This window comes from Cygnus atratus, chromosome 10 (assembly GCF_013377495.2).
Source record: "Cygnus atratus isolate AKBS03 ecotype Queensland, Australia chromosome 10, CAtr_DNAZoo_HiC_assembly, whole genome shotgun sequence".
NCBI lineage: Eukaryota > Metazoa > Chordata > Aves > Anseriformes > Anatidae > Cygnus > Cygnus atratus.
The window spans coordinates 20,132,904-20,160,493 of record NC_066371.1 but is presented as its reverse complement, the minus strand read 5'-3'; the positions used below and the strand labels follow the sequence as shown (position 1 = coordinate 20,160,493).

At 44.7% G+C, this 27,590-nt stretch overlaps 1 protein-coding gene and 1 long non-coding RNA gene across 7 annotated transcripts; one reads left to right on the top strand and one right to left on the bottom strand.

Moving 5' to 3' along the window:
* Window positions 1–1,598: 1,598 nt before the first annotated feature.
* LOC118253641 (uncharacterized) lies at window positions 1,599–6,149 on the bottom strand. The gene is made up of 2 exons (XR_004780484.2): window positions 5,838–6,149; window positions 1,599–2,003 (listed from the first exon to the last, which is right to left on the bottom strand). It is a non-coding gene; the product is annotated as an uncharacterized LOC118253641 (long non-coding RNA).
* CARD19 (caspase recruitment domain family member 19) lies at window positions 1,684–25,893 on the top strand. 6 transcript variants are annotated; one of them, XR_007708700.1, is made up of 6 exons: window positions 1,684–2,092; window positions 11,515–11,657; window positions 13,421–13,574; window positions 14,352–14,455; window positions 17,941–18,000; window positions 20,185–20,262. XR_007708700.1 is itself a non-coding variant. In XM_035558197.2 (6 exons), exons 1-6 carry the CDS (start codon window positions 1,684–1,686, stop codon window positions 22,051–22,053), a joined length of 933 nt encoding a protein of 310 aa, XP_035414090.1. In that variant the 3' UTR covers window positions 22,054–25,893. The 6 variants fall into 6 exon arrangements, 4 of the variants coding, with proteins under 4 accessions (XP_035414090.1, XP_035414089.1, XP_035414091.1 ...); XR_007708701.1 differs by having other exon boundaries at window positions 17,941–17,982; window positions 20,185–20,259; XM_035558197.2 differs by lacking the exon at window positions 14,352–14,455 and adding an exon at window positions 21,941–25,893 and having other exon boundaries at window positions 17,941–17,982; window positions 20,185–20,256.
* The last annotated feature ends 1,697 nt before the right edge of the window (window positions 25,894–27,590 follow it).

Sequence of the window (27,590 nt, the reverse complement as noted above, 5' to 3'; positions counted from 1 at the left end):
GCACCTGGAGCTGTCAAATGTGTGCGTGACCTTGAAATGTCCAATATGTCTGAAAAAGGGGGAAGAATGCATTTTGATCTGGCCAGAGCAAGGAAGCTTGGGATGGATATCGGAGTACCTACTGCAGAATGAACATTGCTTTCATGGAGCTTTCCACAAGGATTTTTGGACAGGCCAGCTTTCACCTGGGCACCTGCCCCTTGGGAAGTATTTAAGGTGCTGTTTTCCTCTACATGCTCTGCTGCCATGAATCTAGTTTTGTGTTATGGCCTAGTATTGTTCAAAGTTTCCATGCACCTGAGAAGTCCTGGATCTGGAGAAGAGACAGGACTGTGACACTGCTGGGGCATGAAGCCTGCAGGAGGTGGCTGACACCGCAGAGCGGGGATGGCAGGGCTGGCAGACTGCCCTCTGGCTGCAGCACACCCTGCAGGAAGGGCAGGACAGAGGTGGCTGATGGCCCAGATCTCCAACCATCTGCTTCCCAAACCTCCCGGTCAGCAGTGATGCCTTGGAAGCTGAGTAACTAAATGAATCAGTTATAACTTATTGTCAGATGCAAATGGCTTGTGCAACTATTTTAGTTTTTAGTTTTTAGTTTTAAATGTCATGCAGCACAACTTCTTAATAACTAATTGAATGGTAGATGTAATTGAATCTTCTCCTTGGAAGGACCAAGCAGAAAACCTGTCACCATGCCAGCTGGTAGCTTCTGAGATGACTCTGTGCAAATTCTCACCAAATCACATTCCCCTAAAAGCGATACAAGGAGCCTCGTTTGTTTCTTCCTTCAGTAACAGGAGGAGGGGATCTTTTTTACTGTTTATTTTTTTTAAGGACTGTTATGAAGAAGGCTGATTTACAGCGCTGGTGTTGAAAGGCTCTTGTATAACCATCCCACAACAACTAGCCATGTCTATTGTCACTGCAACCAGAAGATATTAACTGATGGAAACGCTGTACAGTTTCCAGCTCTCTGCATGACAAGACATTTCAAAAGCCAGTCTCCATTCCTGGTAGCTGGTGCTAATGCAAATGCAATGATGGAAATGTGAAACTCCTCTGGCAGAGCAGCAAGCAAGGGAATGAAAGTTCATCTGGTGTAAAGCAGAACTGAAGCAGCTTGTTCCCTGGATTCCTGGTGCTATACTTAAGCACGCGTGTGTTCAGACTGTCCGTGTGTTTCAAGGTCAGGGTTGTATGGAAATGCTCACAGTAGTGTTTCCCACAGGAGGTATGTTGCATCTATGAGCTGGAGTCTGCAATAGCTTCAAATCCACACCCAGATGCTGGCCTTGAATTCATAAAGCCTGTGGGCTGCGTGCTGGCTGCACAACGTCCTTTTTGTCCTTCCTGGACAGTGGCGGTCAGGTGAGGCACTGGGGCTAGCAGGGTGGTCATTTCCCTGTGAGGACACTACACACATGGTGGCTTTGTTCTCTCCTGGAGCTGGGCTGAATCTCAGCTTACCAGCTCTGCCAGCTGTTTATTTATGCACCTATGTTAAGGGGAGGATGCTCAGTTGGCTTTATTTGCTTCCTGCCTTCACAGAATTTCAGTGTTTAGGGGTTTTCAGAAAAACAAACAAAAAACACATAATGGGTCGAGTATTTTACTCCTTTATATAATTTGGTTTGTTTTTTAAAAGGGATCAGATATTGAGCCGCGTGGTTTTGAACACTTATGCGAAGCTCTTTGTCACCCCACGTACAACCGCACAGCACCGTCTGTAGTGCTTCCGACGTGAGTTACAGCCGATATATGATGGCTTATTCTACATGCCGACCTCCGTGGTGTACCAGGAGCAAGGGGTGCTCCGTTTTTGCGCTGTCTGCGCAACCTTTGCGTTCTGCCAACGCCGCCAACATTCCCAAGGACACAGTGGGTGGCTCCCTGCTGTCACAGCCGCCAGAAGCGAAACCTGCCCGGGCCCCCCCCCACCCGAGGCTGGGCCACTGGGGAGCGAAGCTCTGTGGTGGAGCTTCCGCCCTGGCGTCTGGAGCCTGGAGGAAAAAAAAAGAAAAAAAGAAAACCACCACCACAAGCGGGGGGAGCGGCCCCACCGCCGCCCGGACCATGCTCTACAGGACGTGTAAGTGAGGGGGGCTCAGGCGGTCCCAGCACGTCTCCTCCTCAAACGCAGGGTGAGACTAGGTTGAAACCCGGGTTTCGTTCGTCCCTGCAGGGCTCTAGTCCCGTTCAGCTGGGGGAAAGTGGGGAGTCACGTTGTGATTTAACAGTTAACGGATAGAATGAGGAAACGCGGCATGCTGACGCCGCCATGGCAAGGGAAAGGCTTAGTAAATGAAGTAACTTGATAAATAAAGAAATCAGGCGGTGTGCAGGGGGAAGCAGCGATTGCGTTGGAGATCAGCTACCCAGGAAATGCATCTGCTGCCCTTGTACGAGCTGGGAAATGAAACTCGGTCAGGTCGCTTCAGCTGGCTGCTAGGCTGGGGGGGAAAGCCTGAGAGAAATCCCAGAGGTTGAGAAGCCAGACCAGCCCCGCGGTCCAGCTCAGCCGGCAGCAGGGAGTGACGGCCTGGCCCAGGGCTGCTTTGCCTGTGAACATTTTGAAAATAAAGCACAATTTGCCTCACAAAGCACAAGGGTTTCATTTAGCCCTTTGTGCCCAGCTTGTCCCGGCTGCTGGTCCTGAAAGCTGTGCTCCATTTCTGGCTGTGCTCTTTGAATGTCATGGGCCTGGCTGTGGGAGGGGACTCAGTGGCCGGATCCTGCCAAGGCCAGGCCCCAGCACGGGTTGCACGTGTGTGGGATGTGGCCGTGTCCCCCTCCAGCGCCCCGCCGGCTGCCTCCCGTACCTGCCTTCCCGAAGCAACCTTCGTGGCGGTAAAGTTACAGAAGGCAGATGTGCCACAGGCATGAGGAGAAGCTTTTTTTAACCCTTGATGCTTGCATCATTATCTGAGCCTGCGGGACTAAAATATCTTCAGGCAATGTGTCAGTGTACGCTGCGGCACTCCTGAGCGGTTGCTTTGCACTTCCATTCCACAGCGCTCAGAAACACCGTCTGCTAAATATCATTTGTGTCAGAGGTTTCAGTCTGTGTCACAGTAAGGCTACCAGGTTTTCAGGTCTGTGGTTTAGTTGCTGGTAGTGACTCCAGGGACATTTTTGAGAAGAGCACAAACTGCAGTGAACTCACAGCTGTGTAACAGTCATAAAAGCAAACTTCCAGCATGCCATATGCCACTGCTTCTCAGTGCTCAGCAACATCTATTGCTGTAATATTTTAATATACAGATGAAATTCTCTTAAAAATACAATGAGAGGAGCTATAAAAATGACAATTTCCTTTCCACAAAGTGCCTGTTTCTATTACTACAACAGGTTGCCACAAATGACTTTGATATGAGTATGATCAAGGTCTCTGTGTGCAATAATAATAAGTTAAAAACCTGTTTTCATGCTGTTCAGAAAATCTGGATTTCTGAGGGTGAACGGAATAAAGTCAGGATGCTTATACTCTATTCATCTTCCCAAGGGCAGGCACCATAACCGTGTCACATTATTTTGTAATACTAAAACTATTCCAAGGAGGTGTTTTTTATTTTTTTTTCTCCTATATTATTACATATTTTAAAGATAAGGAAGCTGCTTCAATTTGCAGTATGGAGGTATAGACCAAGACACTTTCAGGAGCACATGTTGGGTCTTGGGTATCTCATTTGTTAATTAAGGTGGTTATAACAGGTTGGCTTGCAAAAGCTCAGGGTTGCTGGCCAGGGGGATGTCCTGTGTTAGCCTCACAAAGACGAGGCTCAGAGGGTGCAGGTGTTGGATGTGATGCTGGGTGAGACGAGGCTCGGAGGGTGCGGGTGTTGGATGTGATGCCGGGTGGGAGCCTCTCCCCCGGAGTGCTCCACCAGGGTGGAAATGCCAACCTGTCAGGGAAGGCCAGGCGCTGAGAACAAAGGCGAGAATATTGCAGAGCTCAGAGGTCTGGAGGAAGATTTGAGGACTGTGTCTGACCCTGCTGGGAACAGCCCGGTATCCATCCCCACGCAGCTTCTCAGGGCTGGTGCCGGGTATGGCCCTTCCTCCCGGACACCGCCAAGTGGCAGCACTCGCAAACTTCCAGCAAAGGCTCTGGTTTACTCCACCGCTGCCCCTCCATGGCCAGGCCTAGGCTTAGCTGAGCTGTCTCATGCAGGGATGTGCAGCCGGCTGCGAGGAAAGTCCTCCCCGGTTCCTTTCGCAGCCCCTGCCTGCCCTGTAGGCCTGAGCAGGCCTGGCATCAGGCTTCAGCGCTGCAAGCTCGGTGGCGGAGCTGGGCCAAAATCTCACTGAAGGAGCTGCGATCTGAACCCACAGAGGTCTCCAACGGGAAGAACCCAGCACTGTTACGGGCTCAGGGCTGACCCCTGCTCGCAGCCAGCACCGTGTGAGCGCAGCTCTCCTGACCCTGCTGCGGTTGCAGCTGGGACCCGCAGGCCCATGCACTGCACTTGCCTCGTTTTTAGACTTCACACAGCAAGTTAAAATCTGCTGGTGACACACGCACCAAATACAGCTTCCAGTCAGTCTGGGAGTCATGTAAACCTATGTATATGTATATAAACCCAGACTTTCCATAGAGCACGCAGCCAAGCACTTCTGGAAGAGGCAAGGGACCAGCAGGCTGTGGAAGAGCAATGCAGGAAAGATCTGGATTCTTCCTGGGTCCCATCTAAATGTTCAGGTGTCTGTTCCCAAGACACTGCATCACCAAAAGCAAGGGCTGTATGTTTTAACATCTGTCTGTCTAACTAATCCCAGTACACTGATATAACTTCCTCACCCATTAGGGTTTGAATGGCACGGACACACAACTTCTTATGGGCTAACCCTTCAGCTATTCTTGTCGTCTCTGTGGCCATCCACGCAAAGGTTTTGTTTCCAGTGCAAGGGTATGCTGTGGTGCTCGGGAATTTGCTGTGTAACAGAACCAAGTTGTTTTAGTGAAAAGTGCCCCCTTAAGTCAGTGCCTGAAGATGCCCGGGGCTGTGCGGGGCAGCAGTGTGTTAGCTGGGTGCCATGTTTTCAATGTGAGTCATAATTATAAATCATGCCGTATCTTTGCCATAGGAGACAACAAACTTTTCTGTTACAAAAATACCAGATTTCACAGTTAAAAAAACAAAAAACAGTAGTAATATATTCCTTAATCACAATTTGCAAACCTAAGGTTCAGCCTTGCTTCTCCGCAGCATTTATATCTGGGAATATCATTTTGTCTCCATACCTTGCTGGGTAATTAAACATTTATGAAATTTTATGCTGACGGGAGCTTTTAAAATACACAGAGTTCCTTGCACTTCCTTCCTCGGAAGCAAACACACCCGAACTAATCGGATGCTTCGCTGCGAGTTTCTCTGCCACCGAGGGGAGCCGAGGGTCTCCTGGGACGGGGATAAAGGCCCGCGGGCTGGGCTCACCCCTCGCGGCTGCACCGCAGGAAGGCGGGCTGCCCTTGCACACGACTGTCACACGGCTGGTACACGGCTGTGTTACACACAGCACAGGGCTGTCAGGGCCGCCCGGGGGCGGAACGGGGCGGGCGGCGCTGCCCGGACCTGGGGCGGCCCCGCCGCGCTCGGCAGCAGCAGGAAGGGCCGGGCCGGGCCGCTATGGCCGGTGAGGAACGGGAGGGAAGGGAAGGGGCTGGGGCTTCGGCCGGGCGGTGCACGGGGTGGGGGGCGCCGCCGTTCGCAGTGCAGGCCCGGGCCGGGCTGTACTAGGTCATACTGGGCTGTACTGGACGCCCTGCGGCGGCACCCCGTTTTTCCCCTACATCTTTCCGTGCCGCCGTGCTTCTAGGGTGCGCGTTTGTTTACCTGCCGCCGCGCGTTCGTTCCCCGGCGCTGTCGGGTCCTAAAAACTTGAGATCCCAACGCCGAGCCGCCCCCGGGTTTAATTTAATTCCGTGAGCCATAACCAGCTCGTGAGTCACCAGGACGTGTACGGCTGCTGGGCAAGGGGCGGTCTGTGAGTGGCTGCGCTGCACAGGCTCGAGGCCTCGGGAAGTGTTCGCTGAACGCCGCCTAGCCTGAACGATGCTGGCTGTTGTCCGAGCTCCATTTTAAGGTTTTGCTCCAGCACTTAGAGGAGGGAGCTTGCATTCCAGTGCTTGCATGCATTCTGCAGGTTTTACTGAGGGATGCATGAGTTGTGCTGAGGGTTAGAGTCAGCAAATGGGATCAGGCGTGTGTGTGGAATTAAGCATATGTGTTTCTCGACCAAAAGCAGCGGGGCTGTAATGTATGTGGGCAAAAGAATTCCTCGGGGCAGAGTCACTTCCATACCAGATTTCACACTTGAGCAGGCCAGCTGCGCAGTGTGCGATGGCTGAAAGAAATCTGTCACTTACACCTGGTCCCAGCCTTCTGCTCAGTAAGACTGTGCCTCTGCACCTGCAGGACAAGCTCTCCTGGTTACTTAAGAACGCAATTACTTGATTTACTTTTCATATGAAGGTTGAAGGAACACATAAAATAATGCCACGTTCAAGTATCAAGAGCACTTTAACACTTCTTTGTTTTGTTTTACCTTCTATTTTTAAAAGACGTTCAGATAAAGATAAGTTGTTGAAGTTGCTGTCAAAGGCATTTACCTTGTGGTAGCAGTGGTGGCCTTGTGTAAGTGAAGCTTGGGAGAGAGGCAAGCTGCCTTCCACCTCAATATCACCACTTCCAGACCAGAGGAGCAGACTAGTCCCTCCTCATCACGGGTACATTTGGTAACCAGTGTGATTTGATAATCTGGGTCCACTTCTCTGCAGCCAGATTCCCTCTTAAATCGTCAGCATGCCTTTCTTAGGCCCTTGAAAGGGGAAAGCCAACAACTAAATTAGAGTAAAAACTAACATTTCGTTCAGAGAGATTTTTCAGCTCTTTGCTGAGATGCTTTAACAGGGAGTTTGCACAGATACATGCAAATGGTTGGACCCACGCCTTGAGGTTTTAATTGTCAGATCGCCTTTGTGAGGTTTATGAAAATGATTGAGTAAGTTTTACAGGAAGTTGCAACTCGTGTTTACATTACCTAGCAGATACCATTAAGTTTCTAGAACTGATGTTCACAAATCATGTGTGTTGTTATGAAGAACAGGAGAGATGTATTGGGGTTTTGCGTCTGTTGTATTTAAATTTTTCTGCTTTATCTTATCTGTTTGCTTGGTAAATTGAAGGAGGCTTTAAATGGGAAACCAAACAGAAGACAGTACCATAATAAAGATATAGTGGTGTAAGAGACAGTATCGTGAGTCCTTATGTAAATATTGATGGATGTGTTCATTGGAAATGCCTACCTGCCTGGCTTCAGGCAGCTGGCAGTGTTCAGGCTCCCTGGGCCCAGGCATGGATTACAGCACAGAGCACAGTTAAGTGGCACATTGCTGTGAGGAATGACTGACCACTGCCATACAAATTTGGAATTCAGACGTGGTTTTTTTGTTGTTGTTTCGTTTTTTGTTTTTTGTGTTTTTTTTTTACGGTGTTAAACATAGGTGGCAATCCAAAATGCAATGTAAGGGTGGCATGGCCACTGGGCCATGTGGTTTTTATCTGAAAGGCCAGCAAAAGTAGGTCATGAAAGAGAGTACACAAGGGGGATGGAAACAAAAATGCAGTTTGCTCTGTCCCATTTGTTGTTCCTTATGTAGAAAACAATGTGGGGTCTTCTAAGGAAAGACTAATTAGGCAGAATGAAAATTACAAAGCAGTTTTTGACAGTCACTACAACCTGATAACGACACATTTGTGTTGTCAGTGCCAGCAGCTAGCAACACCATTTTGGGGGGGGTGGGGGGGGAGGGTTTAAAATGTCTGTCCATGCTGGGGTGGCTTCTGCTTAGAAGCCTTAGCACAGAGATTTAAGATTTTCTTTCCAATAGCTGTTGCCTCTTTGAGGCAGCGAGATAAAGGGTGGGTGTGTGAAATGTCCCAGACCACCAGCTCCTAGATTCGTAGAGCCTGAAAATGTGTTGGTAGTTTCACCGCAGGTGTGAAGCTAGCTGCTTTGGGCTTCTTTTATTTGAAAATGTAAGTTAAGGGTGCATTCAGTACTGACAAGTGTTGGTGAGGCAGCTGTAGAGCACTGACATGTTGGGGCAGAAAATGACGGGTCACTGGGCCGCTGCTCTACAGCAAGGCCCAGCTGGCTGCCCTGGGCAGGCCCCAGCAGGGCCCAGCGGCCTGGGGACACCCTGCCACTGGTGTCTGCTGGTGGCACTGGTGGGGACAGGAGGTGGCTGGGACAGGCCTGGGCACACTGGGCCACGGAGCAGCACGTGGGGTTTGGAATGCATGTATGTGCTTTCCAGATACCCTTATCGCCTCAGGGCAGGGTGCCGTGTCCCAGCCACTAGCATTGGTGGGGTTTTGGTGGTGTGGAATTTATTATTGTTATTTATTTAATTTAGCAGCTGGAGCACAGTTCTGCACTGGTGGGTGGCCTCCGTGGGCATTCTCTCCTTCCTGGCCTACCAGGAGCTGGAACACCGCCATTGGTCCTGTGGGCTGAGCAGAGACTTCTCGGGGTCCCAGGAAAGCTGGGGGGCTTCAGAAGAAGCAAGGGAGATGCTGGAGGTTACTTCTTGGTGTTGAACTGGTGGTGAGCTCGATAACCTCTCTCCAGAACATTTTAAACCTTGCACCCAGTCCTACATCCTGAAGTGAGGTGGTTTGGAGGAGGTGATGGTACAGGTGGGTGAAACATCTTTGTGGGGTAGGAAGCAGGCCACTTCAGAGGTAACTCTTGAAAATGGAGCAGCGCATGGGACTGGAAAAACATCCTGCAGACGCCTGAGCCAGACCTAGGGTTTGTCCTTGGCAGGCACAGATAGCAATGTCTGCTAAGAGTGTTGTCTCGCTCTCTCCTCGAGCGTTTTGTCTTAGACTGGAGGAAAATGGAGCCACTCCTGAAATCTCGGTGAGGCTTATGCTATGTAATGTAATCTGCGGTACACAAGTATGCAGGTTTCAGATGGCTGCAAAAAGCCTTTGATAAGACTGATGATGGTTCAGTGAGCGTGTATAAATGAAAAGCACTGTGAGGACATGGAGTGCACCTGACTGCTCAGAAAATGATCTCAGCTTAAATGTGATCATCAGCTGGTCACAATTAACTTCACTGGTGTAACTGCTTCTGATAGACTTCCTTGTGCTGCCTGCATGGGAATCAGTGATGACGAGGCAGCAACGGAGCATGTGGGAACCAGAGGAGATGACACTTCAGTGCTGCTTTTATTTTACTAACTAATGTACATCCTGTTTGTTGGATCTTTGCCTTGCTTTTAGCACTTGCTGTCATTTGTTATTGAATGTCAAGGTGTTATTTGAAGTTTAATTGCTCTGCTAGCTTGTAAGCCCCTGGTTCAAAATGTGTTTTTGTAAGCATGCAGAATGTACAGAGTTGTTTGTGACTCTCAGAGTCACTTCAGATCGTGTAACTGAGGCAGAGGAAGGAGGAGGAATCTGTCCCCACTGGGTGGCAGGGAGGAAGCAGGTGACATGGCACTTTGTTCCCCAAAACCTATTGACACGGACAGACAACTTGACGGTACCCTGGTCCTGAGGCCCTGTTCGTGTTATCTCCCAGTCCTCCCTGAGCCTGTTGTGCATCCAGATGAGTGGATTTGAAGAGAAGTTTGATTTCAGTCCTTTTGTTGAACTTAGTGCAACAAAACAGATTTGCTCAGCAAATATGTCAGTGCACCGTGTTTCTAACAACACACTGTAAGGCTGCCTTGAAAGAGAGAAGTGGGAAGGCTAGGAATTAGAAACATATGAAAATAATGTGTTTGTAATAAAAAGTAAGACTGTAACTCCAGTTGTGTTTTGCCTGTGGAATGCCGCTCTGTGCAGTATCAGTAGCTGTGTTTTTGTTTGAGCAGGAGTGGCGCTGGCAGCAGAGAAGTTGTTACTGCACAGTGATCACACTGGGAGGTTTTCCTGAGCTCTTTCCTGCAAATGCTGTTAGTACTATACAAACACAGGAAAAGGACAGTGTAATTAAAAAAAAAAAAAGACAACTTCCATGAAAGAGCAAGGGCTGTGCCATAGGCACAGTGCATAATGTATTAGTTTTCTGGCTTTCTCCTTAATTCTTCTGTTTGTCTTCTCTAAATCACAGGGCACAGAGAAGTGATGATGGCGTGTTTTCTTGTAGCCAAAATACCATAAAACCTGTGCATGTGCTTTAAGCGGGGGGAAGGTACTGTGCTTTTTTTTCCTTTTCTTTCCTTTTTTTTTTTCTTCCTGTGCTGCTCGGGAGTGATGTGCTCAACTTTAGCGGTTTACATTGACCAGTGGACTTGGTAGAGCATACTTCTGCAGGTCAGACATGTTAACACTTCAAACATTGTCACCGATGTTCTGTTTCTAAATCTGATAAGGGCGCAGTAACCTGTGGAACCTGCTTGAACCTGTGTCTGTATTTTAGTATGGGCAATACACACTAATAGCTGTAGGGAAAGCTATGCCTTAAGAGGGAAACTCCTGCAAAATCCATTGGTGTCAAATTGGAAACGGTGCCTAAAACAACAGCAAGTATGGATTTGTGTATTTGCAGAAGTCTGGCTTAATATAAAAAAGTGTTTTATTGGAATGAGTATTCGAGTGTACTGTCACAGTAAAAAAATAAAATAAAGTTACTGCTTTTTGAATTCTCTTTCTCCCCTCTCCTGGGTGAGGTGGAATGCAAGGATTCCTTCTTTAAAAAAATTCTTGGCCCTTTAACAAAGATTTGCTCCTAATGTTCCACGTTTGTTTCAGTCTGGGCAGTTTATGCTGGGCACATGGCTGGATTCTCCTGTTAGACAAAAGGCAGCACTAAACTCTTGGCGGGTTGGGCGACATTGGTGCCAAGTCGTCTCAGCCGTGTTGGGACTGGCTGGGCGAGCTTCCCTGCTTCCCGTCCTGTACCGCCAGCCGCTGTCATCATTGGGTCCTAAGCAGCAGGCAAAGACCAGCACTGCTCTATGTATTGTTATCAGCTGCGTACGTCCTTTGAAGCCAAATTTAAGTCCTTTTACTGTGCTATGTAAGAGAGAACATCTATGAAACATGTTTACGTAAAAGTTCTTTTAAGATGTTATTTTTAAACTCTGCAATCTGACTTTGTATTTATAAATGGCAGAAAATGTTCAGTGATTTAACAATATTAGGACTGGATGAATGCTCTCAATTTGATTAGATATCCATCAGTGCTTGACATCCAAATAATTTAGAGCCTTCTCCCTTTGGAAAGAGAGGGCAGTACCAGTGACCAGCCAGGGGGTCAGGCTTGTGTAATTTTAATGGACAGGTCTTTGAAAGCATGTGGCTGTGTTACGTATCCCTAATAGACAGTTTGGCTTTCAAAAATTATGTGATGGTAATAATTATATTTTACGCATTAAACCACTGTTAGGAAAGTGAAATGTACAAGACTTAAAAACAGTTTGCTTACTCTGATTTTGCTTACTGTGATATTACTTACTGTGTCTTGTTCTTTGTGTTATTTTATTCTTAGATCAGTCATATTGTCAGCGGCTGCAACATGACATGTATTTTCTTACAAGCAATAGCCGACTGAATGAGCAAGTGGTTGATAAAATTATCCTTCAGCTTAACAGAGTCTACCCCCAAATTCTCACCGATACAGAAGCGGAAAAGGTAACTTAATGGATTTTACTATATCTCTGAATGTTGCATTGTTTTTCTGAGTGCTGTCTAGTGAGTTTTTCACACTAAAAAACCCGCATTCTTCAGTATCTGCCTAGGCATTCTTTCTCATCTTAATTTGCAGTCATATTAGCAGTTCTTTCTGTAGTATTTCAGCACTTCGGGGATTAACAAATGTATCTTCACACAGTGAAGTGTTAAGAAAACTTCTGTGTTAAGAAAATTCTATCCCTATTTTTCTCAGTATAATACCCTCTGTTTTCTGTTGGTAGCAGCTCAAAGACTAGGTCTGGTACATGTGAGCTGAGTTGCTTCTTCACCTCATTGCTGTCTTCTCCCACCTATAATTGTGGGGGCTGAGAAATGGATGGAGTTAGTAACATCTTCAGGAGGTGTAGCTGTACGTGGAGGAAGGCCTCCTTCTGCTTTTAAAAACGGGTAGCTGTTTTTAGGGAGAAAGATCTTTTAAACCTGTGTAGACTGAAAGGCAGTTAAAAGCTGCCCAGATCCTCATTGTAATAGCTTGTACTTGCCCTCTACTGATTGCATTGTCTGCACAAAGCTCAGAGTTTTGGCACGTGAGTAGTTCTGCATTAAGAAAGCATAGATCTAATTCTTTCTCAGTCAAACTCTATGGGGATAAATATTGATTTGGTGGTGGAGAACAGCGCTACGTCATCAGCTGAGCCAATCCAGACACCAAGTTACGACAATCAGTGTCATGTGCACAATTAAAGATGGTCTCATTTCCTCAAGATCTTCCGAATAAATGCAAAAGGAATTTATGAAATATTTTTTTGTTGATTTCTACACTTAGCAAATAATAACGAGCTACTTTCATATAGGTCCAGGCAAGTTTCAGTCAACTCTGAGTGTTTAGGAAGCTTACCATTCCTGATGTATCTATTTGACCTTGTGGAAATTTTGCCAGAATAAGGAGTGTTATATCAGATGCATTGTATTCCCATCCCCCTAGAGAATGAATTGATCCTAACTACATGTACTGCAAATATTATCTACTGTACTGGTATGAAATCTAATGCTTTGCTGAGATTGGCTTTGGACACTTTCCAAATAAGCTGAGATCAGTCTGATGTGTGTAAGGTACACATTTTCATTTTTCTTTGTAAGGTCTTCTAATATTCATCACATTTTAGAGTATAGAAAAAAGAGCTTTCTTCTGCAGCTGCTTGCCATCGTGCCTGAGTAATGAGAATTCATAAATGCTGCACAGGGTATGCAGCAGTTCTGGAAGCAATGAGATGTGTAATCTTGGGTTGATGAACACTTCAATATTGGGACTAATATAAGTAGTATAAAATACCTTTTTGGGTGATCACTGCTAGGTATCTAAGGGAAAACCTGAAAACATAAAAATTTCTTATGGCATTTGTTGGTATTTCCTATTCGCTGTCAGAATCCAATTGTGGAGTGGCAAGTACCACATTAGTTTGAATACAGAGGAAACATCAAATGTGAAGTAGCTGTCACTTTACTGAGACAGGGGAAAAAAAAAAGAGGGAAGGCAGAGGCAATATGCTCTCCAACAAGCAGTGCTGTCCAGATGGAGCTCAGTGTCTTGAAGAGTCCCGAGCAATGCACATCCTTTTTAGGTTCCCCTAATTTTCTGGCCCATTGTTTTATCAAATGTAACATGAGCTCAATATCTTTATTTCCTGGCATATTGTAAAGTGATATAAGATTGTTCTCTAGCTGTTGTGGTCTCTCCTCTGATGAGTGCTTTTCTCTTACAGTTCAGGAATCCAAAGGCATCACTTCATACCAGGCTCTCATATCTGATAAAGCACCTTCAAAAGAAAGGAGACAGACACTGTCAAGAATTTTACAGAGCTCTACAGATCAATGCTGAACAGCTGTATAATGACCTGCCAAGCAGGAAAATCTTGAGTAAGTTGATTTGTAGGTTGAATGAATTGTGAATTTCCTTATCAATGTATTATGAAATCTCATTTCAGATGATCTGTTCAGATTATTTACGTGTATATATATATATATATATATATATATATATATATTTTAACGTAAGGATTCCATCTGACTGGAATTTTCAAAAAGCAGTAAGGGATTTGGACTGCATAGCTCTTCTTGTTGATGAGTTTGAGGTGTCAAAAAATAATTGATAGCCTTGAAATATGAGCGCATGTGTTTGAAACATTTTAAGTGCTACGTGTAAGACAGCAATATAACTCATATGAGGGACAATTTCTCTCTTTGTAACATTGGCTCTTCATGGCTTTTTTTATTTCATCAGTGTTTGCTCTTCTTTGCAACAAGTCAGAGTATTAGAATAAAAAAAAACTTCAATTTGTTAAGCTAAAAAACCCAGTGGCTAAGAAACTTGCCTTTCCCTCAATCTGTAAATCGCCCAGTTGTGTTTACTTTAAGATGAAGCAAACACTGTTACATCATGTTTCATCCATGTATCTTTGCAATGCTGAACTACAGTATTAGTCAGTTAGGGCTCATTTTGTGCATCTGGCATGCCTGACTGATGGCCATAAAACTGCCCACCAAAAATACCTATATGTATACATGTACATACTCCAGAAGGACTGAAGCCCAAACTTCAGATTTGACTCTACACTGCAAAGAAGCTAAGTTCTTTAAGGAAAAGTATCAAGCCTGAATTGCTGTATGTTGATTTTTCTTTTTTTCCCTGCCTAGTGAACTGGAGAAAAGAACAATATTCAAAATGGATGGGAAATATGTTTAGGCCTCCAGCATGCTGAAATGACTTGAGCAGCTTGAGGGAAAGCTCCTGCATATAGGTTAGTGAAGGTGCAAAGGAACTGCAGTTTAAGAATTCCTTAAGAAATATCTAACAGTACTAATGCTTCACCAGTCAGTTGATTCCAGTTATAAAAACTCCACAGTTATCTGCCAGAGGAAGTTTCAGTAACGTGGGTCAAACACCATTTAGATTCTAACTGTTTCATCAAAAGTTCATAGGTCTGAAGAAACAAAACACCAACAAATAAATCCACTCTTTCTCTTATTTCTGGAGTATGGCATGCAACTGGCAGAAAAAAAGCATGCAAAGTTGTAATTACCTTTTAAGATACAGCATTGTCTAGCTTTGTTCAGCCTTCCTTTTTTGAAGGAAAAGGTTTGTGTCTGCCCAGCACAAATACGTAACATCTGGAAGACTGCGCCACTTCACTGCCTGCACAGGAAGGCTGCAAAGTTCCCCCAACTCTCCAAATCCTATACCCAAACTCCCTTGAACAGGCCCATCCCTGCCTCAGAATCTCAGCTGAACGTGAATCCCTACTGATTCAGCCTTGCAGCAGTGCTATTAGATCTAGTGCTATTAGATGCTAATAGATCTGCTATTCACCTTGCAGGTGTCATGCCCTTTCAGAGAACAGGCTCTTGAATCAAATAGTCTTGGATCTATCACTTTTATCTGAGGTAGAGGTGAAGGGCGACAGGTTTTACTGCCAGGCTGACCAGAAGGCAGCAGACAGCCTTTAGTAATTAAGAGCAACTGAAGAAGTCTTAGTGTAGTCACTAAGAATATAATTTCAAGCGTGTATTGATGTTTTAAGAATTTAAACTGTTAACGTTCAATAGCTCTTATTTCTACAAGCCCTTTCTGAACATGGCTCTTACCTTATCTGTTAGCCGAGGCCTGACTACATCCCCTGTAGATGGTCTCAATTCAGCTAGGTACTAGAAATTGCACAGCTGTGCACAGGTTCATCAGTACCCATAAAACTCACATCGGTAGGTGTGCAGATGTTGAGCAGGTGGCCCCTCACACTGCGTTGTGCTGTTGTCACACCAGGACAGACTAGCAGAGAGGAAACTTGCATAGGGCCTCTGAGCAACTTTTTGACTGTTAGCTAGAGCATGAACATGCTCATCCCTGCCCCTTGGTTAATTCAGAGAGCTTTACTCGAGGAGCCATGCGAGTAGGCAGGGTGAGGGTCTTCTCATGTTCAGACAGCACATAACAAGTACATGTGCTAGGGCTGCCTCAAAGCAAAAATAGATGTTCATGGTTCTCCCAAGCTGTTTATCTGCAATTGCGTTATGTAGAGGGACTCCCAGTAGCAGTCGTAAGTCATTAATACTCTATGTCTTGGTACAATCTTATGTCACCGTCCTCAGAGCAATGAGAACAATTTAAATAACTGAGTTAAAACAGTACTACATGGTGAGATTGTGCAATTTCCTTGTATTGACCCAAGGAGGAAGTAAGGTGATGAGAGTGTTTGCATTAATGTGTTTGCTGCTTCTTACGAGTTCTGTAACTAAAACAAACGTCTGCATTCTGGACTGAATGGCTGATAAACATTTGTGCAGTATATTGAGCTAAAGCCACAAATGATTTAATTCTTCAGAAAAAGCTACTTTTTCAGTATAAGCTATTATTTCTCATTTCAGTGAACTTGAATCATTTTGAATATTACAGGCATTATCCTTCAGACCTCCAACATGTACAACTTTTATGTTACTCATAGGAGTAGTCAAAAACATATTCTACAAAGGAGAACCTTTCAAAGATTTCTCTTTCATTGCAAAAACAACTTCAGTATCTGTGCTAGAACAAGATTCCTTTTTCTTTGCCTCAAGTATAATATTGCAAGTGAAATGTTTAGCAATGTCTCCTAATTCCCACTAGAGGGTGGAGAAGGCACACAACATGGACAAAGCTATTGAAGCTAAACAGGATTTCCATGTGAGTCAGAAGATGGTTTTATTTCTCTCAAAGCTGACATGGATTAGAAAGATAAAGGATCAGCTCAGTTCTATGCAATGATAGCTTGGCAGAAGTGCAGAGTTGGCTGTGCTCTCCTGTGAAGTGCGGGGATTTCTTTACTAGAGTATCTAGAGAGGACATCCCTCAAAACAGGCAGGCTACGTAAGATTGCCATCGATGCAGAGCGCACCATGGAGGCTCTGCAGCAATCCTTTCTCCCTCGGTGTGACTCAAGCTCTGCAGCAAAGTGGTTCAGATGTTTCTGTTCTGCTTGAGTACCGTGCTGTCACCCCCCCGAGAGGGATGTTTGTAACGTGGGAGATGGGCGTTCGCTGTCTGACTGAGGGCAGGTGTAGAGGGCAGCTTTCCAGGACACCTCACGTAGCACCAAATTGTTGTGCAGGAGAACATCAGCTTAAACCAGTCTCAAATTCTGTCCTATCGACCATCAAATTTGAAACTCTGACTTTGTGCTTTTTTAAAATAAAACAAAACAAAAAAAACCCCTCTCTTGTCTACCAAGAAGTTTAGATGAAAAACTTGTTTTGAAGATTCATGAAGTATTAAAGGAAAGTCCCTCCTCTGCCACTTAAGGTGACAGCAGCATTCCCTGGTGATGCCCACACCTTCAGCAGGCAGTGCTATCTCCACATCCATATGGTGAAGGTGCCCCTAAAGGAACATCCCGCCCCTCCCCCCAATGTCCCCTTTAACTTGGAGTAAAAATGTATGGGATGTCTCTAAATAAAGGAAAAAAATAGCAACACCACAACTTTCTTGTATTTCAGAAAAATAGTTTTATGGCTGCTAACTCTTGAAAATCTTGTCTTAAGGTCAAACTCCTTTTCTACTTGATTTTGCAAAAAAAATGCTACCTAGAGGCAAAAATTAGTTGTGCCAGATGTTAGCTCATAGCACCTACAGATTTCAAAAGAAGCTGTACAAGTATTTAGCTGAAAGCAGAATTTGGATAAATAATCTGTGCCAAGCAGTTTGTTCTGAGTGCTTCATCTGCCAGATATAATCAAGCATGGAGATTTACTCAAGAACAGAACAGAAAGGATAGTACTACATTAAATCAGAAGGTTGTTTTCAGATTAGCTCACAAATATTTTGTATTTAGCACAATGAAAGTTTCTGGCATTATGGAAGGATTAGCTCTGGCTTTTCTCACTTGGGAAACAATTTGAGTGCTCTAAAGTACTCGTGTGCCAGTGGTTGTCAGTAGTTGTCCCTCATGTCTGAATGCCAGCACTGCTATGTATGATGTTACTTATGTGGTTAGAGCCTAACCAGATCAGAGGTGTTGCTGCAACCATTTATAGCTATTTGTAGTGCATTCAAATGATGGTGTGACTCTGTCTTTTGATCAAAATATATCCAGGTTTAACTGTAACAATGATTTATTTTGGGAGGAGCTAATATTTCATGTCAAAAATTGATATTTTTATGAAATGTGGTATTTCGCAGAATTTTGCATGTGCTGATTATGTTTGTGTGTTTGCTTGAGCTGAGTACTAACTTGTGATGTATTGCTTTTATTTCTAGAAACCACAGATTCCACAGAGATAGACACTGACATGGAGAAATGTATGCTAAATGACAGGGGTAAATAAACGCATACAGTGTCACTTTATGGAATGGCTTTTCAGATTATGATGCAATTTATTTTATCATGTAACTTGCATTTCATGTAACAAATTGTTTGTTTTATGATATCTTTACTGTCACCGTTTAAGTGGAATTAATGGAGGAAAGCATACTGAGCTGCTGTTGGGGAAACCAGTGCCAGGAAATTCAAGAGACTGTAGAGTTTAATCAATATTCACAATAGTATTTTACTTGCTTTGTTTTAGCTGAACTCTTCATTTCCTATGATTTGTTCAGGGCTTGAATAGGAAGGGCTATTCAGCTGCTGCTGCTGTGACTTTGCACAAGGCCATCAATTTTTCTGTATAGCTTTCAAATTTTTTGATTTTTTAAAGCTTTCAATTTAAGAGCAAATCATTTAACAACAAAGACAGGAAAATAGGCAAGGATGAACTTAAATATATTTTCCTTAGGGAAACATGGTTTTTTTTTCCTCTTGCTTTTTTTAATGCCCAGATTACAGAGAGGCATATATTTTTTATTCACTGAAAGATATTTTGAAAATAAATTGAAGAGCTGAAGAAACTGAAAGAAAGATAAAGAATTTTTTGAAATTCGTAATGAACTCGTATCATTTAAGTTTTAGCTGATGTTTTATATAGAAATTTGCATTCAGTTATGGGATATTAAAAGCACCTTATATGAAATGTGCTTTTTTGGCAGTTTCCCTCCTAAGAGAAGACTGAAACGAAGGGCAGAAACACAGTGTAGCTCAACGTATATTTTTGTGTCACTTCTTTGAATATTTAACCAATTTGCTGTTCATGTTTTTGTTCACACTGCTATTGCTGATTGCAGCATAACAGGAAGATCAGACAAGGTTCTCAGAAATAAGAAAATGAAATAATTTCTTCTTCCTCATGCTGATGAAAGAGCCACCATCAGACTGGAGGTTGTTCAGCTGCTAGTGACCCTCTTAGGGAGGTTACATCTGAAAGAGCAACTAAGTCATTGCTCCACTGCTGTTTCTTTAATGTCCACGTCCATGTGATTGGCTCCACTGATTTGTTAGTCTGGCGTACGTTTTTCCTTAAATTGACAGGTGCAGTTTAATTCATAGTGAAGTCATAAATATAAATAGAATATTAGATGATAAAGAAGCTGATATAAATCTTTGTGAGGCTTTTGTATATGGATAAGTGTGAATTAGAAAGGTTTTATTGAGCATCAGCATTAAGCTGCATGTAATTCCAGGCAGACGCATTAAAGCAGCGTTTCCAGTGAGAGATTTGAGGTATGCTTGTGGCTCTGCATTTCAGAATTGTAAACAGGAACAAGAATATTTGCTTTTGTTATGACAGCATAATTTGTGAACACCTGTATATATAATTACATGCAGTCCCTTCCTCCTCCATTTTATATGAATGTGTGCATAGATGCTATTAAAATGAGACATATAGCGACAGGAATAAAGTCCTGTGTACTAGTTGCAATCAAGGAAACTGAACTGATGGCTGGCACTGAATGGGCTTCTGGCATTGGTTCTGTTTTCCTGCTTTGGCATTAGTTATTTTTATGGGGCCTGATCCTGCACGCTTTTTTAGAAAAAGATGACTTTGCGTGATTGAAGCCAGTGGAACTTGAGCATGCTGCCTCCACAGCAGGATTCAGGGAGAGTAGCAATTTCCTTAGGGAAAAAGGAGATAGGCACAAGGCAAAAAAGGGGATAAAGCAAAACCCTAAAGCCCTGCTTGTGAGGGACTGAAGTCTCAAGTGATGTATTTTCTCAGTACTCTTACCCCATGGGCAGTACATTGACCCAATGGAGTAAAAAAACTACATTATGTGGGTGAGGTCCCAGTAATCTGGTTAGCATTGTGTTGTAGTGTTTAAAGGTGTTTTTGCTCAAAGTTTCATACTAAGAAAACGTCTAAGGAAGCTCTCGCTTCATTTTAGTAGAATACAGTTAGGTGAACAGAGGCGAACAGTGAATGGTGTCAAAGCAACTAGAAAAAATTAATTATGGTGTAGTAGATGTACTTCATAGTATGTTAGGTACAGCACATACATAATTGCGAATGTGCTAGCTTCATTTGAATACACTTAGTTATGCATATTAAAAGCAACTGATGATTTAGGAACTGAGATAGACTTCCACTGCTCTGCTCTGTCCTAATGGGTTCCCTTTTTCGTTTTCTCTAGGTCCGGTGTTTTTCCTCGCTTGTTTTAGTGTGGCTGCAGGATTTGCATTGTTTTGGTATTGCTCTCACTCAGGTAATGTACCCTGGTGTTTTTTCTCTCTTTTGCCTTACTTCAGCATGTGACTGGGGAGAGCGGTGTGCTTCTTGATCTAACATGGCTTACTTAATAGAGCGGGTCAAGGTGTCATCGTTCATTAATGAGGTTAGGATACAAATTGCACTTCAGACATGCCGAGGTATAAATAATGGATAGTTTGCCTACAGAAGATGCCACAAATAGGGGCTCTTTTTAAAGGCAGTAGCCATGTGAGCTCCTGTTGCTATAGCAATGGGTCATGATTCCCAGCAGCCATGAGGCAGAGGCAGAAGCAGCCCCAAACCTCCTGGCTCCCACACCTTCTGGAGCTGTTGAAGCACAGCTGGTTCCAGGGCTGCGGGTCTCGGCTCGATTGCTGGGCCCGAACAGCTATGGCATTACCTCTGTTGCTGTCTCTGGGTTTTGCTCTCCCTGCTGTCTGCTCCGTAGCAGCTGGCAGTGCAGGGCAGGTACCTGCTCGGCTTCCCAGCCCTGCCTCTGCTCCCCCAGCGCTGCTGTGAGGGTAGCGACCCGTAGCAGGAAGGGCACTGGCGTGTCCCCGTGGGTCAGCTGCAGGGAACCAGCGAGTCAGCACCAGCAGGAGCGGGCAGCTGGCTCAGCAGGATTGCTTCCTCTTGGCCTTCACGCGCTGTGGGAAGTGCCATCTCTACAGGGTAGGTGGGGAGCAGAGCCCAAACTTCATTTTGGATTAGTGCCTTCTGGTCCTTATACCCTGGTCACAGCAGTCATATTTGGGCACTGTCATTTTCTTTTTTTTTTTTTTTTCTGGAGCTGTGGGCTGCTGTCCCAGATCTGTAGCACAGGTCTTGGATGTTTTGGGTGCTGTCTGGGCTGTTACGCTTCGCTCCCAGATCAGTCCCTCAGCTGGGCTTTCCACAGAGTCAGGGTTTAAGATTAACAGGGAACCATTAGACCTTTGAGGTTAACTCTTGTGCTTCCTTAGCTGCCATCACCTTCCTTCATCGGGTTCAGTCACCAGCATTTAACAGATGCATTTTCAGAAAAGCATTCATGGACCAGTCAAAAAAACCCAAACAGGATCCATCACGTCCCTTGATCCCAGTTAATTGTCCATAGTATTAGAAGTGTATATGTTACAAACTTGTTTTCAGCTCCAGCTGAAAATGTATTATGCCTTTCTCTACCAGATTAGAGCCCTTAATCCCTTGTTTCTGTGCCGATTGACACTTCATGTTGTCTTCCTGTGGAGGTGCTGGTGCCTTGATGACTTGAGTGAGTCTGTAAAATAAGCAGCTCAAGCTCTCCAAGTCTTTTGTTCCAAGGCTCTTTTATCCAGTTTTTGTTACTCTTTTGTGTATCTGTGCAGTGTCTCAATGCCCCCTGTGTAACTGGACCACCAGACCTGGATGTGACATTCCATGCTCACACCACCCTCACATCCAAGGCCATGCTCAGGTGCAAAACTGCCTCCTTACCTAGCTCAGTAACCTCCTGTTTGTGTGTCTGGGACTGCAGCAGTCCTCACATTCGTCATTATCCTGTCTTGGTTGTTGAGGCATACAATATTGAAGGAAACAGGCTTTCCTCTAGAGTAATTTTTGTATTGATTTTTATATTTCCTAGATGCTGCTCACTAGCTAGAATGAAATTTAACCGTGTTCATGTTCTCTGTTTCCTCCCATCTTCATTTCTGTTTTAGATACGAAAGTCATAGGAAGAGCCAGGAGAATCTTGGGCTTTTCTCCTATTATCATAGGAAGACATGTTAGAAATATTTGTATGTTGTATTTGGAAGACATATCAAGAAATTAAGGAAAAGCCGCCTCTTCGCTTAGACATCTGTACAGTGTATCTGCCAAGGGAAGACAACGGTGCATGAATATTAATGTACTATACTCTCATACCAAAGATTTTATTAACTAGCTTCATCGATAATTGTGTTGCCTCAAGATGTATTCAGAATTTCAGCTATATATGTCCTTCCTTATGGGAATGGACCATTTATTTTTATAAACGCTTATTTTAAAATATTTATCATTTGGATAAAAGTATTTTTAATACAAGCTCTAAAATTATATCCTAACTGATCATGGGTCTTAAGCCATGTTTTGCATATATGTATTTTGTACTGGAATGAAGGAACATAACTGTTTAAAGAATGTTAGACTGTCTTTTATGATAATTAATTTAAGAAAAGCACTTAAAAACACACCGCACACACTCGAAGCCTTACTAAGAAATGGATTTCCATCTCTGGATTGTCTGTTTTGTCTAGATCCTTTATCCTTACTACCTGAGCTCAGGTGGGCACTGATACCTACAGAGCTTTTCAGTGCCAGTTACCTTTGTGTATGCCTAGTCCTTGCCATGTTTTCTAATCCTGTTTGTGCCTCACCACACCTGCCTTGTTTGTGCTCATGTTGAGCTGTTCATCATGGTTTGAATGCACTGGAACTCCTGCAGGCTAGTGCCCAGCCCGTGGAGGGTCCTGGGGACTGGAATGTCTGATCTGAAGCACTTGAAACTACCAAGAAGATTTTTCAGAGTTAGCTTTGTCTTTACCAGTGAGGTGTTTTGGGGACTGTACATCCAAGAAACTGGAGTAATCCACAGTATTTTGCAGGGACTTAGTATTGTGACTTTTTTAATGGCCAAAAATATGTATATGTACTTGAAGAGCCCGAGATTGTTCATAATGTTATTTGATGATATGTTTTTCATCTAGAAGTTGAAACCTGAAAAACCTGCAGAAACCATTTTCAACATACAAACAGAGTAAAACGAAAATTCTTGAGGGAGGTTCAGGGATTCAGGGCTGCAAATGAAGTATCTGGGTTTTCTTAGCTTTGGGAACCTAACCAAGCTCCTGCCTAGCTCAGTACAAATGGTTGTGAGAAGTGACATTATCAGTGGGTAGTTCTTCAATGGCCTGTTCAAGAACATGAGGAACCTGGGATGACTGTTTCCCTGTACTTGGTGAGAAAGATGCTTTGTGGCTCCTCTTTCACTGGAATGCAACTTCCAAATCAAATTGACAGCCATTAGAATTTCACATGGGATCCTTCAGTGCATGGTAACTTGTGATGTTGCTGCAACTTATTCAGGTGACTGAGCTTTTGGAGAAATGAAGTCATTTGAAGTGGATTTCTCAAAACATCCAGACCAAAGATTGTCTTCCAGCTTTAAACTTTATGCTATAAAAATGCCATCATGTTCTCCAGAGCAAATTATCTTGCAGTAACTGTATTTCGTTCCAGCACAACACTCACCAGATATTGTAGCAGGGGTGTACTCCAGAGGAGGAAGTGGGTACAGGGCCAAATTTCTAAATAAAAGACCCATGGAGTATTTTCAGGAAGTGTGAAAGAATGATGAAAAAGGGCTCAAAGCCCCCCAGTTTTTACTGTTGTGACAGAATGTTTTAACCTACTGCTTTGCAGTGACTGAGGCAAGAGCCAACCTCAAGTAAAAGTAGCCACAGTCTGCAGCAGGCAAAATCTTGACAGTGCATCCGGACAGTCATCACTGCCGTGACTGCAGCTCACCTGAAACACCCAAGTGAAATGAAATGGGCTGCAGCCTGGTTGTGGTACTGCTGCAAGCACGCTGTAAGTCTGCACCAGCTACCTGGCTAAGCATTCCTTCTGACCCTCTGGGGACAGGTGAGCCAAGCCGGGCCCTTGGCTGCGGGGTTTCTGCTGCTGCCGGCACCTGAAGCAGCTGCACTTGAGCTGGCCTGGCTATTTTTACACAGCTGCAGCCACTCCTTTGCAGAGCTGGCGTTTCAGTAACAGCTCCCCTGGGGTAACCGTGCAGCTCTCAGCAGAGCAGTGGTTTGTGTAGACAGACGTACCCCGAGATCAGCAGCAGGCCACGGGATATTATAAACACTTAATGGCCTGATTGGTGCAGCGTAAAATCCGAAATGATACAAATACTAGGCAAACAAAATAACACCCAGCAGAGCAGTTTATTTAGACTTCTTTTCCCCTGCCTCCATCCCACCATCTCTTGTGTCTGCTCAATCTAATCTCCATGGGGAATCTTATCAGGGAGAGACCTGTGACAGAGCCGAGAGCGTTTCCTATACCATTGCTGAACAGCTTTGCTTCGGGCACACCACGAGGCTCTGCTGCCCATGTTGCACCACAAGCTGCTGCTGTGCTGCCTTCCATCTTGGGAAGGGCTTTATTAAGTTCTGTTGTTTTCACTGTGCCTTGCCTTCTGTTAAAAGTGACAACAGGTGGATTTTCTCCAGCAAACCATCTCTGATTTACAGCACTTGGAATGAATTGTTACTCTCCCCACTCCTGCTTCAATCCTATATCAACCCCTTTTTAAGGGACTAGAAAAAATACTTCTGACCTCCAAGGAGGTTTTAAATCCTTGCCTTGAAGCCAACTTTGAAAGCTCATTAGAAGAAGAGTATTCCATTTTACATGAAAAACATTATTCAAAATAATGGCAACAGTCACACCTCATTTTAAAGCAAAACCAGAGGTCTCATTGCTGCTAGGCAGATTCCTTCTGCTTAGGTCGTTCACTACGTTACCCTTTGAATAACAGGTTGCAAGTTGTTGTGAGCTGTTACTGAAACCTGCAGAAGCTGTCAGTGCCTTGCTTAACCTGAAGGTGAGACCCTGCTGTACTTGCTGGTTCGAGGATGCCCAGCAGTGCCAGGAGCCCTCCCAAGTCCAAACTGCCCCAGGAGCACAGCAGCTGTGCAGCAGCACATGGTCCTCCCAGTTCATTACACTGAGGGGCTTTCTTGGGCCTCTAAAACCATAGGGAGTAGGAAGGCTTACTGAAGGCTCTGGCTGTATTTCTTTCTGAGGTTGCTTGAGATGAAGATGCCTCTCAGGAAAAAAATTCCAGGACGAGCTATCCCCAGGGCTAGGGCTGGGAAGAGGGAGGAAAAACGAGCTCAGATTCATCCCATTGTTGTTGGTGACAGGACCTGACAGCAAAGAATGGAAAATAATCTGTTCCTTTATCAGCGCTAGTTTTTAATTTAAAAAGTGAGGGTAGCTATAAAGCTGTCGTGTGCAGAGGTTTGTGCTATATGCAGTCTCCAGAGAAAGCAATGACTCCTTTCCTTCCCTTTCCCTGCACTGTCATAGTCCTTAAAAAGGCTTAAAGAAGTTGGGCAGAACTTCAGTGGGTGTTTTGTAGTTCTGTGGTGTAGAACAGAGCATTGCAGGCGAGCCTGTTGGGAGACATTCTTTTTCTCTGAAAATTTTTCTTTCAGGAACAAATGCCAAGGTTTAACACACTTCTCCACAAGTGTGTCTGTGCAGCAAATGCAGACAGATGAAGTGATAATTCTGTATTTGGTTCGTGGAGGAAGCACGTATATACCTGCTTGGGAGTCAGGTCCTTCTAGGCAGGCAGTGTTATTTACTTCAAAATAAATTCGGTAGGGTTCTGGATGAGCCTGCCAGCTGCAAATTTTCAGCTTCCCTGTCAAGTTGAGAACAGCTTGGCGTTTACAGCTGAAGATGCACTGGTGTTGAGGAACACATCTAGCTGCCTGTGCAGGGAACTTGTCCTGGCTGTGTGCAATTCAGTAGGTGGCTGAGCGTGCAGAGGATGGAGGCCTTTCTTGTCAACGCCGTGATAAACATACACTAGACATAGAGGAGCTAATAAAAAGCAGCCATGTTTTCCACTTACCCTGTCTCACCTTGTGCTACTCTGGTTGGAGCAGAAAAATGTTTGCATTAGCAGCATCAAGGGCTAAGAAGCCAAGCAGCTATGAAGTCAGCGATCCTCATCTGGAGGGCTGAACATAGCACTCAGGAAAGAGATGGTCAAGGCGAACTGTGGCCACCGATGTGTGGGAGTGTACAGGATATCAAGCAGCACCAGCACGTGCTGTGCTGTGCGGCCCTGCCTCCTGCAAGGCTGATACCTAGCCAAAAGTCATCATCCTTCCCTGCTTTTTCACATGAAGGGGCTTTCTGATTTTAAGTAAAGCTGAACTCTGATTGTCCTGTATATAGTGCCTGAGGTCCCTAGGTTCCAGCAGGAGAGCTAGGTGGTGTTGCAGCCCCCGAGCAGCGAGCAGACTGCTGGCCCCAGCCCCCTGAATGGTTGAGGCAGGCTGGCTGGGCCGCCTGCTTCCGAAGGGCTGGGAAGCAAAGTGACAGATCATACTGTGAATTTGCACAACTCCATTTAAAGACAGCCTGCTATTTAAAGTACTTCAGTGGAGGATGGTGTGCCTGCAAGTGAGAGCTATAATGAAGTGATGATTCACTCCAGGGCATGCAGGGCTACTTGATAGCTGCTGCCTGCAGTGTTCAAAGCTGCCGAGGCAAAGTTACCTTTCTTCCTTCTTTCATTTGTGATTTTTTTTTTCTCATACTGTAATAAATTAAAAACATTAAAATATTTGGTCAATGACTGCTGTTGTGGATGCTTTTCACTGCTGTTCTGCATACACAAACGTTAACCCAGAAAAATGCCTTGCCTAAACTGTGTAATCAGTGTTGCTGTTACACAAAGTAATGAAAACAGTTTGCTGCAATTCACAGGGTCTGTCTTTGTAATCATTTATCCTCACATATGTCTTCTTTAAATCTATACAAATTAATGGCATTTTTTTTGTAATGGGATGAAGCTGGTAATTAAATTGTAATAAAATCGGTACTGAGAGAAAAGTGCTGCTGTGTATGGTGTGTGATACTCTTTGCTCCCCTCTCAGAACTGCTCCTTGACACCTTGCCCTCATGGCAGCTGTCTGCCGAATCCTGCTCTCTGATGGTTAATATTTGCTCTTGGCCACTTGTGGCAAGATTTTTAATGTTACCAGCTGGTTTCAAAGTTCTTTGCCTAACCTGCTGTGCGATCTGAAATCAAACTCGATACTTGTCTAAAACCTGGTGTCTCTTGGTGAGGCCCTGGCTTGGTGTCGTTTGGACAGCCCCATGAATCCTCCTCACCCGCAGGGGCCTGTGTGGGGCCTACAGCCGCTCTGCAGAAAGTGACTCAGACACACACTGAACGTGAGGGTTGTCTTCACCCCACAAAAAGGGACTTGAGGTGGCATGAACATGCAGACTGATATGTTACTGGCCTGTTCTGTTGTGTGAGCTTTAAAGAGGATCTTGGTCAAGGTAAGCGATGATGGACCAGAATGATCTAGTTGAGCATTTTCCCTCCCTTGGAAAGAAGGTCTCCTCCCCCGATTCGACATGAAGCTCTTCTAAGAGGGAGAGGAGCAGCTTTGTGGCCAGAGGGCGTCCTTGTGGTTGTGCTGAGCAGGCACGTGGTGTCCAGACCCCTACAAGGGAGGCCTTGTGCCCGGCATGAGGAGAAGGGAGCGTCACCAAGCTTTTCTCATGGGC

Excerpts from the sequence above, each read along its gene's own strand:
- CARD19 (XM_035558196.2), top strand. The coding sequence starts at position 1,684 with ATGCGAAGCTCTTTGTCACCCCACGTACAACCGCACAGCACCGTCTGT. Across the intron at positions 2,093-11,514 it reads GACCATGCTCTACAGGACGT|ATCAGTCATATTGTCAGCGG; the intron begins GTAAGTGAGGGG and ends TTTTATTCTTAG. Across the intron at positions 20,257-21,940 it reads TTGGTATTGCTCTCACTCAG|ATACGAAAGTCATAGGAAGA; the intron begins GTAATGTACCCT and ends TTTCTGTTTTAG.